Consider the following 19253-nt stretch of genomic DNA (forward strand, 5'->3'; position numbering starts at 1 on the left):
TTTTTTTTTTATAAAGCACTGTATCTGTTGGCTTTCAAGTACCTAAGGAATTCTGAACCTCACCATGTTGTCTGAATGAAGACGTTCACTCCCTGGGACATATTCATCCTGCATTTCCTCCACACAGAATCCTTGCCTGCCCTGTTTTCCACAGCCCTCAATGATCTCTCCCTTCTCAAAGTAGCTTGCATACAGTACTTAGTTCTGTACGGGTCACATCCCCCTATCAGAATGGAAGGGGTCATTTCTTGTCTCCTTATCCCTAGAGTATTGCAAGGAGGCTGGCAAGTGCTCAACACTTGGCAAATGTTCATTGAATTTGACTGACCCTGTCTATGGGTTCTGGACAGTTTTCTCTTTGCCCAGACACAGGGGAAGCTGCTAATTAAGTGGCAGATGATTGACTGAATTTAAGCAAGGCATTAATGTAGCTTTAATATATTAATAAAGAACCCCGAAGGAAAGGATGGGGGCCCGGAGAGGTTGCTGTTTTCAGAAAACCTGCAGTTAGTCTAATTTCAGTCTCAACTGTCCTCACCTTTCTTAGCTCTCTTCTGGTTGGAGGGTCAGAAAAGTTTTCTTCTGTCTCCCAGCACCCTCTGGTGGAGTATTTTCTCATTGCAGCCCTATAGCCCAGGTATTGCTACTGTGAGTTATATTTTAACACACAATTTTCTTGTAAGGACGTCCTGGTTTCTCCCTGAAAAGATCACAGCGGACCTTGGTAGTGGGGTAGAGGCCTTTACAAGGGGATCTCGGGATTCCTGGCCAGGATGCAGTCATCCAGATCTCTGGGGTCTGAGGACCTTGGTTTGTACCTTGACTGATGCTTTCTTGAGGTCTTGGGCGTGTCACGGAACCTCCTTGGGCCTCCGTTTCCACACCCACAGGATGAAGGGGTTGGACTAAATGACTTATGGGTTCCCTCCCATCTCTAAATAGTATTTTAACGGTAATTTTTTCTAGTGAACCACTTTCTAACATGTTAAAATTATAGCTGTGAGAGGAGTTGGATTGCAACAGACCCCCCTACAGTGTGCTGGGCCACAGCATGTGCTATGACCCACAAGACTGTTATGCATCCAGAGCCTTCAGGCTGTGTGTGGTCTCCTCCCTGTAGTGGGGGGGTGGGGGGGGTGGAGAGCCCTGACAACCACAACCACCACCAGCTCCGCAGACCTCTGAAGGGAGACCTTTTCCTCTCTCCTCTTCCTCTTTTCTGAACCTGGGGCTCAGGACTGTGACACATCTCCCTTGGCTTCCCATGATTGAGGGAGGGAATGTCTTCTTCTCTGCCCACCCCCTATTCCCCAGCTATGTATAAGTGTAGGTCTTTATTTAGGTAGACCTGGTTATCTTTTCTGCTTTAGGGTTCCCTGAGCACAGGCGACCAAACAGCAATCCTGAGAGATAAGGAGGGGGAAGGAAATAAGCATTCGTTAAGTGCCTGCTACGTGCTGGGCATTATGCTAAGCTCCTTTTACAAATATTATTTCATTTGACCCTCACAACAAGCCTGCAAGACAGGTGCTGTTATTATCCTCATTTTGCAGTTGAAGAAACCAAGGCAAACAGAGGTGAAGAGAGTTGCCCAGGGTCCCAGAGGCCAGAATTGAATTCAAGTCTTCCTAACTCTGGGCCTGTTCTCTATCCACTGAGCCACAAACTGTCTGATTGAAGACCCCCGGAGATGGCCTTATTGAGCCTCGTAGCTGCTCAGTGGGTGGGAGTTTTGTGGATTCCTGGGTTCCTCACTTGGTGGAGGCTGCCCTGCAGGAAGTGGCTTCCAGCAGCCCCCTGTCCTTCTTGGAGGCTAGCCAGAAGATGTGCAGCTCGACTGGACTGCGGAGCAGTAGATCCAAGGAAAAAGCACAATGCCACTTCATGTTTTCAATAATTGTCCACTGGTGCTTATGAGTCTTGTGTTTGAAGAGCGTCATTTATGGTGGAGGAAGTACATTTCTGCTCTTCAGTAACTCCACTTGGGGTTTTCTTGGCAGACATACCAGAGTGGTTTGCCTTTTCCTTCTCCAGCTCATTTGATGGATGAAACTGAGGCAGATAGGGTGAAGTGACTTGCCCAGGGTCACACAGCTAGGAAGTGTCTGAGGCTGGACGTAAACTCAGGAAGATGAGTCTTCCTGACTCCAGGCCCAGTGATGTATCCAGTGTACCACCTAGCTGTTTCTATACCTAATCAACTTTATACATGAAATAAATACCTTTTCTTTCTTTTTATTTTATTTTTTTGCAGGGGAATGGGGGTTAAGTGACTTGCCCAGGGTCACACAGCTAGTAAGTGTCAAGTGTCTGAGATCGGATTTGAACTCAGGTCCTCCTGAATCCAGGGCCAGTGCTTTATCCACTGCGCCACCTAGCCACCCCCAAACAAATACCTTTTCAAAAGAGAACCTATTAATTCCTTTGGGGAAACCCAAGACAAGAGCCAAACCTAAGCTTTTCTTCAGAGGTTGTCTCCAGTCCAGGAAAGTTTCTTGAGTCTCGGTGTCCTCACTGTAAGAGGAGGAGATGGGACCTGACACCGCCAGAGTTCTAGCTCTAAGTCAGTGATCCTACATGAACAGGAGCTAACATTAGAGAGCACTTTTAAGGCTTAGCAAAGTGCTGTACACACTTTGGAACCTCACAGACACTCTGGTAGCTAGTAGGAAACTGAGGCTGAGAGGGGTCAGGTGACTTGTCCAGGGTCACACAGCTAGTGTCCAAGTGGGATTCCGGTTCAGGCCTTCCTGCCTCTGAGTTAGCTCCCTCTCCCCAGGACCACACAGGCTCCTCCTTGGGTCTAATCAACAGCTCCAAGATCACCTGGCAGCTTCTCAGAGTTTTAAACAAGGTTCTGTGTCCTAACAGACTGCCTCTCCCAAGAACCTGCAGAACTGGGTTTGCCGCTTGCAGACAGTTCCTGCTGAGTGGAACCGATGCCTCTGCTCACTCTCCACAAAGGAGCCTGAAGGACTGAGGGTACCCAAGGCTGGATGTGGCCTGTGGCCTGTGGCTCATGGAGGCTCATATGCCCAGCACACCGGCTTGTTAGGCCCCACTTAGGGGCCGGGTGTCTCAGTGAGACCAAGACTTGTAAGATGCTGAGAGGCTACTTGGCTGAGCGAGTCCTTTCCCCTACAGAGGCCTCAGTTTCTTCATTTGTAAAATGCAGGAGTTAGAACAGTGACCTCCAAGTGTCCATCCAGTTGTGAGTCTATACTTTGTGATCCCCCTAGGAAAGGATGGAGTCTCCAAGGAGGAAGCCGGGAAGAAGGCACTGCCCTGGCTAAGAGATCGGGCCGATGCCCCTTTATGTCTCAGAGCGCCACCAGCCTCATTTTGATGATGACACGTTCCAAGGGTGGCTTAAGGATGAGGGGAGGGGCTTGTTTCATTCTTATCTCTGTGTCTCCAGCACAATGCCTGACACAGAGCAGGCACTTAACAAATGCTTGATGTTTAAAAAGGTTATCTCTAGAGGAAGAGAAGGAAATAAGCAGTTAGTATGCACCTCCTGTGTGCATCAGGCACCCGGACTGAATGCCTTTTACTGATATTTCATCTGACCCTCTCAATAACCCTTCGGGACAGCTGCTATTATTACCCCCATTTTACAACTGAGGAAACCGAGAGATGAAGTGAATTGCCCAGGGTCACATAGGCCAGATTTGAATTCAAGTGTTCCTGACTCTAGATGCATACTCTGGGGTGGGGGCATATGAAGCCACACAGTGAGGGAAGAGTGTGACTCTCCTCCTTTGACAATCAGGCTTCCCCAGGAATGAACCTGGAGTCCTTAGTCCATGGGAGTCCAGATTCTGGGGCTGCTTAGGGGGAGACGATTCCCCCAGTCCCTGAGCCAGAGGGTCAGTTACAGAATACTCTGAGTACTGCATTAGTACAGCTCCAGAAAAGTCGTTCCAAACTTCTGAGCAGCCTCTATACCACATCACACTCATGTACTTTGCTGAAGTTGTAGGGTCTATAAATTCAGTTCTCACACAATTTAGATTTCTTTGTTATGTCACTTAGGCTACCAGATCAGCCCTCTTTATTACATGCAGTTCAATTGGTATCAACTGGAGACTGACCCTTTAAACTTATTTTTAGAAGAAAAAGGTTTTAGTCTTAATAAGTCAGGGACACCTAAGTTCAAATCCAGCCTCAGACACTTACTAGCTGTGTGATCCTGGGCAAGTCACTTAACCTCTGTTTGCCTCAGTTTCCTCACCTGTAAAGTGAGAATAATAATAGCACCTACCTTCCAGGGTTGTTGTGAGGATCCAATGAGATGATAATTATAAAGCACTTAGCATAGTGCCTGATACATAGTAGTAGTAGTAGTAGTAGTAGTAGTAGTAGGCTTCCGCCAGTCGCGGACGACCATGGATCAGTGCCTTGAAGAGCCACAGGCCACAGTGTGGCTGTGCAGTCCAATACTGGTACATAGTAAGCACTATAAAAATGTTAGGTATTGGTGGTAGTAGTAGTAGTAGTAGTAACAGCAGCAGTAGTAGTTGTAATAGTAGTATAGTAGTAGCAGTAGTAATTGTAGTAGTATAGTTGTAGCAGCAGTAGTAGTAGCAGCAGCAGTAGTAGTATAGTAGTAGCAGTAGTAGTTATAGCAGTAGTAGTTGTAGTAGTATAATAGTTGTAGCAGTAGTATAGTTGTAGCAGTAGTATAGTTGTAGCAGTAGTATAGTTGTAGCAGTAGTAGTTGTACCAGTAGTAGTTGTAGTAGTATAATAGTTGTAGCAGTAGTAATTGTAGTAGTATAGTTGTAGCAGCAGTAGTAGTAGCAGCAGCAGTAGTAGTATAGTAGTAGCAGTAGTAATTATAGTAGTATAGTTGTAGCAGCAGTAGTAGTAGCAGCAGCGGTAGTAGTATAGTAGTAGCAGTAATAGTTATAGCAGTAGTAGTTGTAGCAGTAGTAGTTGTAGTAGTATAATAGTTGTAGCAGTAGTATAGTTGTAGCAGTAGTATAGTTGTAGCAGTAGTAGTTGTAGCAGTAGTAGTTGTAGTAGTATAATAGTTGTAGCAGTAGTATAGTTGTAGCAGTAGTATAGTTGTAGCAGTAGTAGTTGTACCAGTAGTAGTTGTAGTAGTTATAATAGTTGTAGCAGTAGTATAGTTGTAGCAGTAGTAGTTGTACCAGTAGTAGTTGTAGTATAGCAGTTGTAGTATAGTAGTAGCAGTAGTAGTTGTAGTAGTAGTATAGTAGTAGTATAGCAGTAGTATAGTTGTAGCAGCAGCAGTTGTAGCAGCAGCAGCAGTAGTACTACTACTAGAAGTAGTATATCCAAGGGTAGAACTCAGAGTGATAGTACCAGGGAACCTAGGGAGCTACTTTGTCAATTTGAATATATAAAAGTTCTTCTATTATTGCTTTTCTCTTTAACACATCAGTGAGATGAGATGGAGAAGAAGGTCCTGCATTAATGGTGAGTGTTCCCACCTCATAAAAGTACAAAGGCATGAAAGGCCCTGGTGGGAGGTGCAGAGTCCCATTACTCTTTGCTCCTTTGCTGTACTGATATCCATGGTGCTTTGCCCATGGCCAGGGCTGCTGGGCTATTCTGCTCCTTATCCTTCCAAGAAGAGAAACTGCATGATGTGTGGTGGTGAGGGAGCTGCCCAGGAAGACCTGGGTTTAAGTCCTTCCTGTGACTCATACAAGCTGCATGACTCTGGGTAAGTTTCTCCACGTCTCCTTGCTGTTGTCCACTCTCTAGGACTGTCGGGCATAGAGAAGTTGCTGATCCGTGTTGGGAGAGGGGAGAGCTCCCTGTGCCGATGAAATCCCAGGTCCTATCCCTACCCATATCCTCATCCCTCTATTTATAGAGTTATTTCTCTTCTGTCCCTCCCAACCTGCTAACTCTCAGTCACAGTTCCTTCTCTCTGCCCCTCTTCCTTGGGAATCTCATTCATTCCTACAGTCTCAGCTCTGGTCTTGATGCAGATGACTCTGAAAACTATTTCCAGCCCTGACCTTTCAGATCTCGAGCTGCCTGTAGCACGTCCCCACCTGTCTGTGCCCCACATTTAGCTCCAACTCGACGCATTGAGTTCACAAACTGACCCCACTTCGCCTCCCCAAGCCACTCCTTTGTGACCTCCCTGTTCCTGCTAGTCACCAAGCCATGCCCTTGATTCTGTCCATTCCCTCATCTCCACCTCGATCCTCTCAGGCATCAAGAGCTATCGATGGGGGGCAGCTAGGTGGCGCCGTGGATAGAGCACCAGTCCTGGAGTCAGGAGGACCTGAGTTCAAATCTGGCCTCAGACACTTAACACTCACTAGCTGTGTGACCCTGGGCAAGTCACTTAACCCCAATTGCCTCATTAAAAAAAAAAAAAGAGCTATTGATGGCCTTCCCTCTGGGATCTGCCTGCTCATCTTCCTGACCACTGCCCCCACTCCGGTGCCAGCCCAGCCTTTGGAGACAGTTTCACATTAGGTCTGTCCTGCCACAAGCTCCAGGGGCTGCTGCTTATTTAAACTTCATATTGTCCCCAGTGCCCAATCCCGCCCTGCAAAGGCCAGTGATTAGTGGTAAAATGTTTGTTGATTAAATGAATAAAACTGTTCTTCTGCCTGAGTCTTCCATAGATGAAGATTTTGCAGTGTTAACTCCTCTCCTCTAAACTCTCCCAGGGCTCCCTATTGCTTACAGAACAAAACACTGTAGTATGATTTTTTAAAGGTCATCAACATTAAGGAAGCCGTGTTTCAAGCCTTATCTTCCAGCTCTCCTCTCCACGTGTACCATGCCCTGGCCAAGCTGGACTTTTGTTTGCCATGTGTGTACACATCCTGCCTTCTCTACCTTTTGCTCATGCTATTCCCTACATCTGAAATACCCGACCTGCCTCTCCCTCCCACCTTCTGCACGAGGCCTTTCTGGGCCTGGCTCCCACCCCCAGGGGCTTTGAGATCATTACTCATTAACCCGGATAGCTCCTGTGTACACGGTTGTCTGCATGTTGTCTCCTCCTGTTCCTTGAGGAGAGGGATCCCATATTTACCCTTCTTTGTATCCTCTGCTTAGCACAGGGCCTAGCACAGGATAAGGGCTTAACAAATGCCCCTTGTGGCTGACTGACTAAATCCCCATCTGTCTAACTGCTGTCTCTTCCATGAAGTCCTCCCTGATCTCGTCCCTCCTACCATTGCCTGGACTCAGTACGGATCCTTCCACCCTCATACTTGGAGTTTGACTTGCACCCCTTATACATTCACCCTGTTGTGTTATTGTTCCATCCTCCTCTTAGATTGTCGGGTGGCCGCCCTCATTTTTGTTTCTTCTCAGAACCTCTGCTGGCTGGATACTTAATAGGGGGCACTTACTAAATGTTTACTGAATGGATTAATGATAGACATATGGGAAAGGTTCTGAATGTTTTGTTCAGCTTTGTTCCGCTGCCCCCTACCCCTCCCCCCCGCCATAGCTAGAGACAAATGGGGGGAGGCACAAGCCTCTTTGTGAACCAAAACTCAATTGACCACATAGGATTCATAAACTAGTTCCCTCAATAGTGCCCCACGAAGGCAGGGAGTTAATTAACCTGCATCTCTGCCTCATGAGGGCCTTGCATGATGTACAAGTGGTGGCTTCCTAATAAGTTATTGTTACTTCTCACGGTGCTGGCAGCGAGCTCATAAAGAAAGCTACTTCCCATTTTTTTTTTTTCATTTGAAAGCAATGTAGTAAGCACCAGAAAATTAGGGTTGCATCACATATCTGTGGAAGAGCAGTTGGGAAAAGACAAGGAACCTGAGCCTTAAACCCCCCAGGGCTGTTTCTGCCTGCCTGACTGTCACTCAAATACCTGGAAATCAGGTAAAACGAGGTAATGCTTGGAAAGCACTTTGCAAACCTCAAGGTGTTGCTTAAGTTCTTTTGTCTCTGTCATTTCCAACTCTCCCTGAGCCCATTTGGGGGAGTTCTTGGCAAAGATACTGGAGTGGTTTGCCATTTCCTTTCCAGCTCATGTGACATATGTGGAAACTGAGGCAAATAGGGATAAGTGACTTGCCCAGCTTTTAAGTCACACAGCTTTTAAGTGTCCAAGGTCAGATTTGAACTCAGGAAGAGGCGATGTCCTGATTCTAAATGCAGCGCTCCACCCACTGTACCACCTGCCCTTATATAATGCTATTTACCATCGTGGCCACCACCCGTCCCCCAAATCTTTTTCCCAGGCAAATCGTCCCCACTCCTGTCAAATGGTGCTCATTTTATGTGATCTCCAAGACTTTCACCATCTCCTGACTGCTCTGCTCTGCAGAAGCTCCAGCTCCCCAAATTCTTCCTAAAACTTAGCACTGAGAATAGACCAAGATACTGTAGTCTAACCAGAGGGACTCTGCCTTTAGGGCCTTGGATATTGAATGTGGCCTGAGATTGCCTTCACTTTCTTGGCTGCCACATCAAAATACTGACTCATATTGAACTTAATAACTAAAATCCCCATCTTTTTTTTGAGACAGACTGTGATCTAGCCACACCCCCTATATCATTTTGGTTAAGGTTTTTTTTTTTTTCCTTGCAGGGCAATGAGGGTTAAGTGACTTGCCCAGGGTCACACAGCTAGTAAGTGCAAGTGTCTGAGGCCAGATTTGAACTCAGGTCCTCCCGAATCCAGGGCTGGTGGGTACTTTATCCATTGTGCCACCTAGCTTCCCCCCCCACCCCATTTTGGTGAAGTTTTGAACCTGTGGGTGAAAGTTGACATTTATCCCTACTAGATTTCCACTTATTTGATTTGACTCAGTGATCTAGCCTTTTAACATCTTTTCGGGTCCTAGTTTTGTCACTGAATGTGTTGTCCATCCCTCCCAGCGAGACGTCATCTACAAATGACACAACATGTATGCCTTTATCCAAATCATTCACACACGCACACACACACACACACACACACACACACACACGGTAGCACAGGACCAAGCACAGATTCCACCCATAAAAAAACTTAGTGGGTGGGGCAGCTAGGTGGCCTAGTGGATAGAGCACTGGCCCTGGATTCAAGAGGACCTGAGTTCAAATCCAGAATCAGACACTTAACACTTAATAGCTGTGTGACTCTGGACAAGTCACTTAACCCCAATTGCCTCACCAAAAAAAACCAAAAAACCAAAAAACACCAAGAACAAAAACAAAAACAAAAAACCTTAGTGGGTGGTCTTTAAGAGGTGCGGTTGCCAAGTTCATCACCACACTGCCCATTTGTGGACGAGCTTAAGTAGGCCAGCATCACTGGGTCATACTTGATGGCGACCTCCAGACTCTGATGCTGCAATCTGGGTTTTGCTGGCATTTGAAAGCCAGGCTCATCTTGGCATCAGAAAGAAGCTCTCAAGGACTTGAGTGGAGGCTGGAGCTAAAGGGACCAACTTTTTTATACTGACCCATCCAATCTGTCTAGTTTGATTTTTTTTCAGTTTTGTTTTTTGCAAACTGACAAAATCAGTCCATCATTTCCACATTATACAGACAAGACTCTCATTCCGAATTAGCAAGACCTCCTCAGAGGTAACCTATGTTTCTCAATTCCTCTGCTAGAGGTTTGAAGCAAATGGAGCAATTTTACAAAGTGGACAGCCGCTGCTACTTACTTGTTAATCTTCCAGAATCATGATCTCTTTCCATCCTCCAATCTGTGTATATCACTTCCCCATCCTAAAACATTACATAAGTCTCATTAGTATAATGATAGCATAATGGAAAGATAAAACTCTCTAGTAATGTTCTTTGACTACAATGGCATTTACCACAATACTATCCCCCCAATTGAATTTAATGAAAATCCAACAGATATTATTTAATGTCACTTAGACCCTCCCCCAAATGGTTAATTAACTGAATTTTTTATTCTCCAACAATTTCATACATATATCTTCATTATCCAGGTGATGAATTCAGAAATTAACCAACCTCCCAAATTTATGCTGGGTAATTCAGTTAAGTGGGCAGGATGGTGGGTTCCCCCCCCCCATCTAAATCCAGATAATTGCTCCTGTTCTCCACTCTACTTTTACATGGCAGATAGTCTGTTGGTAAACAATGGAAAATATGAATGGTTTAAAACTTCTAGATGCTTCTGCCTTGAATAGACAAAGGCAGGGTGGTATAGTAGAATGAGAAATGGACTCAGAGTTAGGCTAGCTGGGTTTAATTACATGGTAGGTTGAAAAGAGCCTTGGACTTGATTGGGGTCAGGAGATAACCAGGTTCAAATCTCAAGGTGGTAAGAAAGTGGTTGCATGACCACTTTCTAGGCAAGATGTGCCAAGTCCTTTGTAGACCTTAAAGTGCAGAAATATTAGCTATTATGTTATTGCTATGTAAATATTAGCTACCATGATTTTCATTATTTTTTTTCTGGCTAAGGGGATTCTTGCTCAGGTATGTGGGCTGGATTTTTAAGGTCCCATCCAACTCTTTTGTGGTTCATAGGAGATTCTCTTACCTTCTCTGTGCTGCAGTGACCTTGTCTAGGGGCAATGTGGTATAGGGGATAATATGCTGGATGTGGTACCAGGGACGCCTGGGTCCAAATTCCAACTTGGACACTTTCTAAGCGATGTGGAGGATTCAATGATTTCTAAAGTCTCTTTCAGCTTTCAGTGTATGGTTCCATGATATTACATTAGCTGTAGTAATGTCCTCATGGGGTTGTTGTGATGGTCCCATTATATAAAGTATGTAAAGAATTGCATACACCATAGAGCATATTATGAATGTTAGCTCTTGGTATTCTAGAGCTGCCTCAACTATTAACTAGCAATGTGACACTTAACATCTCTGAGAATCAGTTTCCTCTCTGTGAAATGAAGACACTGGATTAGAGATAATCTCCAAAATCAAAATTCTTTAACTCTGTAGATGATTCTAGTGACTGAGTGTATTTTTCCCTTCACACCAATGATAAATCAGTTTCTCTGTGGTTTTAGAAATGGATGCAGGCTACATAATTGAAATGTAATGGACTTCTATAGTTTGGGGGTTAAAAAACCCAAAAATAAATAGATGTTTTTGAAACTTTAGGGTAGGAGTTAAAGCTTTTTTCTATTTGAGAGCCAGGATAATTTAAGGAGAAATCAGAGATCTAAAGCATAAACAGGAAGAGGAGAAAATGGTAGGTTACTGAAGCAGCGAGATGGCCAAGTAGATAATTCTAGAGTTGTGCAGACTTGAGTTCAAATCCACCTTCAGAAACTTATTTAACTGAGTGACCCTGGGCAACTGAAACTCTTATCAGTTCCAGTTTCCTCATCAGTGAAATGGGGATTAAAAATAGCCCTTACCTCATAGGGTTGTTGTGAGAATCAAATGAGGTAACATATGTAAAGTGCTTTATAAACTTTAAAGTTTTATATAAATGCTATTAGAAGTTCTATCAGTTAGATGAACTGAATAAAAACAGTGAAAAAATCAAACTGGATAGACTGGAGGAGTCAGTATAAAAAAAGTTGGTCCCTTTAGCTCCAGCCTCCACTCAAGTCCTTGAGAGCTTCTTTCTGATGCCAAGATGAGCCTGGCTTTCAAATGCCAGCAAAACCCAGATTGCAGCATCAGAGTCTGGAGGTCGCCATCAAGTATGACCCAGTGATGCTGGCCTACTTAAGTTCACCAGCAAATGGGCAGTGTGGTGATGGACTTGGCAACCACACCTCCCAAAGACCATCCACTAAGTTTTGTATGGGTGGAATCTGTGCTTGATCCTGTGCTACCAAATGTGTGTGTGTATGTGTCAATGACTTGGATAAAGGCATAAATGCTGTGTCATTTGTAGATGACATCTAGCTGAGAGGGATGGCCAACACATTTAATAGAAAGATATTAGGGTCCTACATGGGACGGTTTCTTTTTGCTTCAGGTTTTAGCTGGACTCTGCTCATTGTTAATCAAAGGTAGATGAGTTGAAATGGTTCTATGTAGGGAGGCCAGGTCCTCGAAGCCCACCATCAATAACCAGGCCCCCCGGCAGCCAACAATCCATTATAGAAATTGGGCAGGAGACGTAGATCATAAAAACTACCATCAGTAACAAGTGAATATGGGGGCAAGGGTCATTGTACGATGTCCTTGGAGAGAACACACAGACTGTTTCTGGTTTGTGTCAGTAACAAGTCACAAAATGCAGGTTGTTCCTTGTACTAGAGGAGAAAGTGAAAAGCCTGGAGAAACATCTCACTACCTTCTGGGTCATCATAGAGAATGGAGTGTTCTGGAAAGTACTGAAGCACTTGAACAAAGAGGAAAAAAGGATCAGAGGGGAATCCTAATTTCCATCATGAGGTTTGAGGGTAGAAAAATGGGGCACAAGGAAGGAAGGAAGGAAGGAAAGAAAGAAAGAAAGAAAGAAAGAAAGAAAGAAAGAAAGAAAGAAAGAAAGAAAGAAAGAAAGAAAGAAAGAAAGAAAGAAAGAAAGGAAGAGAAAGAAAGAAAGGAAAGAAGAAAAGGAAGGAAGGAAGGAAGGAAAGAAGAAAAGGAGGAAGAAAGGAAGGAAGGAAGGATCATGACATGTTTAGAGCTGAACAAGTGATTCGAGGCTCTTCCCTTAAAGCAGGTACAAGACCCTCAGAGGAGGAAGCAGCTGCTTGTGCTTCAGGAATGAAAACATCCAAATCAAAATGATAGTGAAGTGAATTTATAAAATGGGTTTTCTCCTTTGTAAAGTGGGGATAGGAATAGTACCTACCACAAATAATATTTTTGAAGCACTTTGCAAACCTTAAAGCAATTTAGAAATGCTTGTTGTTATTATTGTTGTTAAATTGTTCCTACATTCCTGTCTCTTCTGGGTTAGTTCAGCCCTCTGAGGATAGGGACCATGCCTTAGCCTTTGCATAAGCACACAGTACTGGGCAACACGTGAGGTAGGTGCTGAATAAATAGAGTATTTGATGATTGGTCAAGAGACTTGGTTTCAGCAGTAAATGACATGTTTTATGATCTTTTTTATGTTCACAAAAGAAACTTTAGACGAGAATGATACAGCATGTTGAAAAAGTTTCTAAAGCAGTTAGATAGTTAAAATATCAAAAGTTTAGGTGGCTCAGTGGATAAAGCACCGGCCCTGGATTCAGGAGGACCTGAGTTCAAATCTAGCCTCAGACACTTGACATCTACTAGCTGTGTGACCCTGGGCAAGTCACTTAACCCTCATCGCCCAGAAAAAAAAAGTTTATAAGAATGAAAATGGCAGATTCCTTTACCAACAAAGAAAATCTAAAATGTGCCCCAGTTTGTGTGCTCTTCTAACAGAACTCTATTTCAACTCACCTCTGTTCCAACAAAGAACTTTGTGTTATAATCTTCCATTGGCTTCAGGATTTTGGTCAAACCAGATTCCAGGTTTTGGTAGGCATCCTCTCCTGCAATCTGGGCTTTCTGCTGCAGTGTCTGGTTATCTTTCAGAACTGTTTAGATGGAAGAAACCCATTTTGATGGTTAAAAAGATCAATCACAAAACAATGTTCTTTAAATTACCTTGTTCCTAATGAAGCTCAAATCATGGCAGAGTTATTTCTTATCAAAATTTAGCCCAGAAGCATTTGCTATTCTGGTAGGTCAAGATTTTCTAAATCAACCATCGTGTCATCAGCAAATCCTTTTTGTTTGGCTTTATGTCTTTAATTTTTTCTATTGTCTTCTCTTTTTTTTGCTAGCATTTCTAGGATGATGTCAAAAAACAGTGGGGAAAAGCGCCATCCCTCCTTTATTCTAGTATTTATTGGAAAAGCATTTAATAGCCTTCCAATGCATGGCAGATAGCTTTTGATTTAGATCAGAGTAAACAGACTACAGCCTGTTTTTGTACTTGCTTAGCACTAAGAATGGTTTAACATTTTAAAATAAAGTGCTATTGCATTTTAAAATGTAAAAAAAAAAATCTTAGCTCAGAGGCTACACCAAAACAGGTGCTGGCCAGGTTGCTGCTTCCTGATTTAGATATATATTGTTTAACATTTTAAAAAAAGGTCCTTCAATGCCTATGCTTTTCAAAGCTTTTTTAAAAAAGCATAATTAAGTATTGTCCTTTGTCAAAGGCTCTATCTGAGGTTTCAGATATTTTAGTTTTGTTTATGATTTATTATATCATTTTCCTAATGTTGAACCACCCTTGTAGCCCAGATATAAATATAACTTGAGTATATTAAATAATTTTGGCTATATCATTGTAGGCTTTTTACCAGGATTTTATTTGAAATATTTTGATATTGATGATTTTGACCTTATGTTCTCTTTCTTTGCTTCATCCTTCCCTTGTTCAGGTATTAGTATTGTATTTGTTTCATAAAAGGAGTTTGATAGGGTGTGCTTTCCCATTGCTTTTTTTTTTTTTTTTTTTTTTTGCTGGGCAATGGGGGTTAAGTGACTTGCCCAGGGTCACACAGCTAGTAAGTCAAGTGTATGAGGCCATATTTGAACTCGGGTACTCCTGAATCCAAGGCCAGTGCTTTATCCACTGCGCCACCTAGCCGCCCCCTCCCATTGCTTTTTGAGAAAAATTTGTGTAGCATAGTTATTTTCTATAAAAGCTTGATAGAATTCTGAAAATTCTTCTGGACCAGCATATTTTTGGGTAGTTCCTTTATTTTGACTAGTTCAATTGCTTTTCCTGGAACTGTATTTTTTAATATTTCTATTTTGTTTTCTGCTCATTTGGACATTTCATATTTTTGTAGATAATTCTTAGTTTTTTCAAACTCTTGGTTTTATTGGCCCATTACTACATAAAGTAGGTTCTAATGATTTTTTATTTTTTCTGTTTATTGTGATGTTGCCTATTCATTTTAAAATTATGCTCATTTGATTTTTCTGCCCTTCAAAAAACTAGGTTAATTTAAGGTTTCTCTTTTTTGAAAAAAAAAGTTTTTATGAACATGTAAATTATTTGATTTTGATTATTTGTAAAATTGACTCATGAAATCCTCTGGTTCTGGTGATGTCTGTGCATGTGTGCGTGTGTGTGTATGTGTATTTTACATGAGTTTGTGGCTGATTTATTTAAATCTTTTTTCTGATGTATATTTTTTTAGCTTATATATTTCTAGTTGTATCACTTTGAGCATCTTTTGTCAGCATTCATCCATTGATTTTATATTCTTGTTCTTGTTGGCATGTTCATTGTGTCTACTGCTCTCTATCAATTTCCTTTATGTCTTCACTATCTATGGTGATTTCACACATCATTACCCCTTTTTCAAGTTTGGCATTGATTTTGACCTTTGCTCTAATGAATCAATAATGTAGATATATTCAGACATCTTATGAAATGACTTTTACCCCAGAACACAACTGTTTCCTGCCTTCCTCACTAAAATAATTAGTATTTTAATATAGCTCATCTTGTTCAAAGTAACCTTAAGACAATAGCTTCAGTCAACTAATAAGCATTTATTAGGCTCCTACTACATGCCAAATATCTGTTGCTCAGCATGGGGGGAGAGGACATGCCTTGTACTGATGAATATTAGGAAGCAAGTATAATTTTTCTTTGTTTGTTTGTTTTGGAGGGGCAAGGAGGGTTAAGTGACTTGCCCAGGGTCACACAGCTAGTACATGTCAAACGTCTGAGGTCGGATTTGAACTCAGGTCCTCCTGAATCCAGGGCAGGTCCACTGCACCACCTAGCTGCCCCCACAAGTATAATTTAAGTTGCCAGAGTTTCAGACAGGTTAAAATAATTTGCTAGTATGTCAGGGGTGGAATTTGAACCCAACTCTTCTTGACCTGAAGTTCTGCTCTCTATTCGCTGTGCCATATTTCCTCTCAGTGGTTACCTGGTCCTATTTTATATATTAGTTTAAAAAAAAAAAAGCTACAACCCCTAAACACAAAATCATGATTCAATCAGTCATTGTTTGCCTGTTTGTTATTTTCTCACCCTTTGATGAACATGGGAATTGAATTTAATCTCTTTCTTCAGGTTATCCAACAAAACCACCAATTGAAAAGTAAAAAACAAAAACAAAACCCAAAACCCCACATCTGGTCAGACTAAAGATAAAATGTTACTTCGTTTTTAAAAACTGTGTGTTTTAAAAGCTGGATTTAGTCCCAAACTTTCATGTAGACAGGTGTACCATGGTGGGCACTGTTTCTGAAAGCTCCATTTTTGTGGTTTCAACTCTGCTTTTCTTATAATTAGGCTAGCAGCTCTTTGGGTGAGGTTGTGAACAAAAACAGTTTGCTCAGTCAATAGCAGCAACTGAAACTCCCCTTTCAGGAACTTTCTCAGAGAGGGTGGGATGTTACCTTGAGCTTGATAATGAAGGTAGTCATCTCTCAAGCTGACTTTGACTGGACAGTGGTCTAAAGTCGTGCCATTTTTAGCCAATGTTATCTTTTTGAGGAGAAAACAAAAAAAATAAAAATTTATAGTACATTTGCTTAAATTATTCTTGGGAATAATTCTTTTTTACCTTTAATTTAAATTTTATTTTTCTTAATTATATGTAAACAAAACTTTAAACATTCATTTAAAAAATCTTTTGAGTTCTCTATTTTCTCCCTTCTCCCAAACTTCACTCTTTCTGTTTGAGAAGGCAAATAATTTAATATAGATTATACATGTGCAGTCATGTAAAACATTTATATATTAGCAAAATTCTATATTATGTTACAAAAAATGCAGATTATCCCCCCCAGAAAAAAACCCCCAAACCCATCCAAACCAACCAACCAAGAATAATAGAGTTTTTAATAAAAGTATGCTTCAATCTGCATTCAGACTCATTTCTTTCTCTAGAGGCATTTTTCATCATAAGAATTGTCTTTGATCATTGTATTGTTGAGAATAGCTAAGTCATTCACAGTTGATAGTCCTACAATATTGCTTTTACTATGCAAAATGTTCTTCTGGTTCTGCTCATTTCAATTTACATCAGTTCATGTAAATCTTCCCAGGTTTTTCTGATAACATCCTGCTTGTCATTTCTTATAGCACAATAGTATTCCATCACAAGCATATACCACAACTTGTTCAGCTATCTCCCAATCGATGGACACCCCCTCAATATCCAATTCTTTGCCACCAATCAAAGAGCTGCTGTAAATATTTTTGTACAAAATAGTCCTTTTCCTTTTCCTTTGATCTCTTTGGAGTAAAGACCTAGTAGTGGTATTGCTGGGTCAAAGGGTATACATAGTTTTATTAGCTCTTTGGGTATAATTTCAAATTGCTCTCCAATTGCTGTCCAGAATGGCAGGACTAATTCACAACTACACCAACATTAGTGTCACAATTTTTACATATCTCCTCCAGAATTTGTTGTTTTCTTTTTATGTCATATTAACCAATCTGATAGGTCTAAAGTGGTATCTCAGAGTTGTTTTAATTTGTATTTCTCTAATCAATAGTGACTTAGAGCATTTTTTCATATGATTATTAATAACTTTGATTTTTTTCTCCTGAAAACTGCCTTTCATATCTTTGACCACTTATCAATTCAAGAATGACTCATATTCTTATACATTTGCCTCAGTTCTCTATATATTTGAGAAATGAGGCCTTTTTTCAGAGGAACTTGATGTAAGTACCCCCCCTCAATTTCCTGCTTTCTTTCCTTCTGCTGAATTGGTTTTGTTTGTGTAAAACCTTTTTAATTTGATGTAATTAAAATTATCCATTTTACATCCCATAATGCTCTCTATCTCTTGCTTGGTAGGTAATAAATTCTTCTCTTATCTATGAATCTGACAGGTAAAATATTCCATGCTAAAAAGAATTCTTACTCTTTTAACAGAATGCAACCACTCCTTGAGTGAGAATCACCTGTTTCAAGCATTCTGTCTAGTAATCCAGCCCTAAGGCTGCTTAGCTTTCCCTCTGTCTGTGTTCATGACAGCAGCCCAGATGTTCTGGTGGCCAGTGTGGGAAGCTGTGTGGGAATCAGTGTGGGAAAACCCAAAATTCCTGCCCCTACCCTCTTCTATCAAGGGTCTCATATACACATCATATTTGTTCTCTTCCCTCTGTCTTTTGCCATGTAATCATAACTCATTTCATTTGATGTCAGGTAATCTCTTTGTCTTCCTTACAGACACTGGTCATCTTTAATTCCCTTCCCCTCTCTTAACTCTCAGTTATTTTAGGAAGATCTATCTCCCTGTCTTCCTCCATGTCAAGCTCCCTGTCACCATTAGGAAGGTGTTAGTGGAAACACCTGCTCTCAAGCCCTTCAAAATGCCCAGAAATCTTTTTTGTAATTTCTCAAAAGTTTCCTCCCGTCTTGGTTATGGCTGCTTTTTCTCAAGCACCAACTTCCAAGAAAAGTAAGAAACCCATTTATTTTCTTAGTAAATTACATTGTTTGCTAGTGTTGCATCACCATTGCTTTCTACAACTTTCATTGCATATGCATGCTATTCTGGCTACACTCTTGGCAACATAAGCTTTTGTAGACTGAGAGCCTAACCACAATTTATGACATTGTTTCTATGGGAAAGTGAATCCCAAGTTCACACGACTGACTGGCAAATGGACTTTTCTGATACAACTTTTTTTTTGGCGGGACAATGGGGGTTAAGTGACTTGCCCAGGGTCACACAGCTAGTAAGTGTCAAGTGTCTGAGGCTGGATTTGAACTCAGGTCCTCCTGAATCCAGGGCCGGTGCTTCATCCACTGTGCCACCTAGCCGCCTCCTCTAATACAACTTTATAACAATAGGATCTCAGAATCAGGAGGGACTACCTACCCTTGGAGACCACCTAGCCTACCCTATAGCTGGGCAAGAGTTTTCTCCGAGGACACACCCAACAATGACACCCGTGCCACTTTTGGACAGTTGTGCATGTTAAGCCGTTGCCTGTGACCACACAGAGGAAGACTATCCTCTCTCTCTCTCATGACAGCCTTTCCAATAATCCATGTGCCCCTGAAGTCTTTTCTTCTGCTAGTTGCCTACTCACATATCGAAGATTGGCTTCATGTACAACTGACTCATTGTCTTCATTCTATTCTAACAGGCCTCTATTAACTTGGGTCATCTTACTTTTTAGTAAATCTCTATTGTGTATACATAGTGAGAATCGGCCTCAGAGAGTGTTCAGGAACCTCCTCTGACTCATGCTGCCCGTGTGATCCTGTGCAAGTCACAAAATCCTCTGGATGCCCTGGAGCAGCATTCCTTCCTGATGAAAACACGGTGTGGAACATCTCTCCCCCCCCCCCCCCAAGCATTCCATAGAACGTATACAACTAGGACGGACGAATTGTTTGGCCATAATAC

General features: G+C 42.0%; 1 protein-coding gene across 1 annotated transcript in view; it reads right to left on the reverse strand.

The window, feature by feature from the left end:
- Window positions 1-19253, reverse strand: part of DNAI3 (dynein axonemal intermediate chain 3) — a 130540-nt gene that overhangs the window by 17001 nt on the left and 94286 nt on the right. Inside the window, exons 16-18 of the mRNA XM_044005324.1 lie at window positions 16278-16365; window positions 13299-13435; window positions 9626-9689 (exon numbers count right to left, since the gene is read on the reverse strand). Of these exons, the coding sequence (XP_043861259.1) occupies window positions 9626-9689; window positions 13299-13435; window positions 16278-16365 (289 nt within the window). The remainder of the gene's footprint in view (window positions 1-9625; window positions 9690-13298; window positions 13436-16277; window positions 16366-19253) is intronic.

The sequence above is a fragment of the Dromiciops gliroides genome, chromosome 4 (assembly GCF_019393635.1).
Source record: "Dromiciops gliroides isolate mDroGli1 chromosome 4, mDroGli1.pri, whole genome shotgun sequence".
Classification (NCBI taxonomy): domain Eukaryota; kingdom Metazoa; phylum Chordata; class Mammalia; order Microbiotheria; family Microbiotheriidae; genus Dromiciops; species Dromiciops gliroides.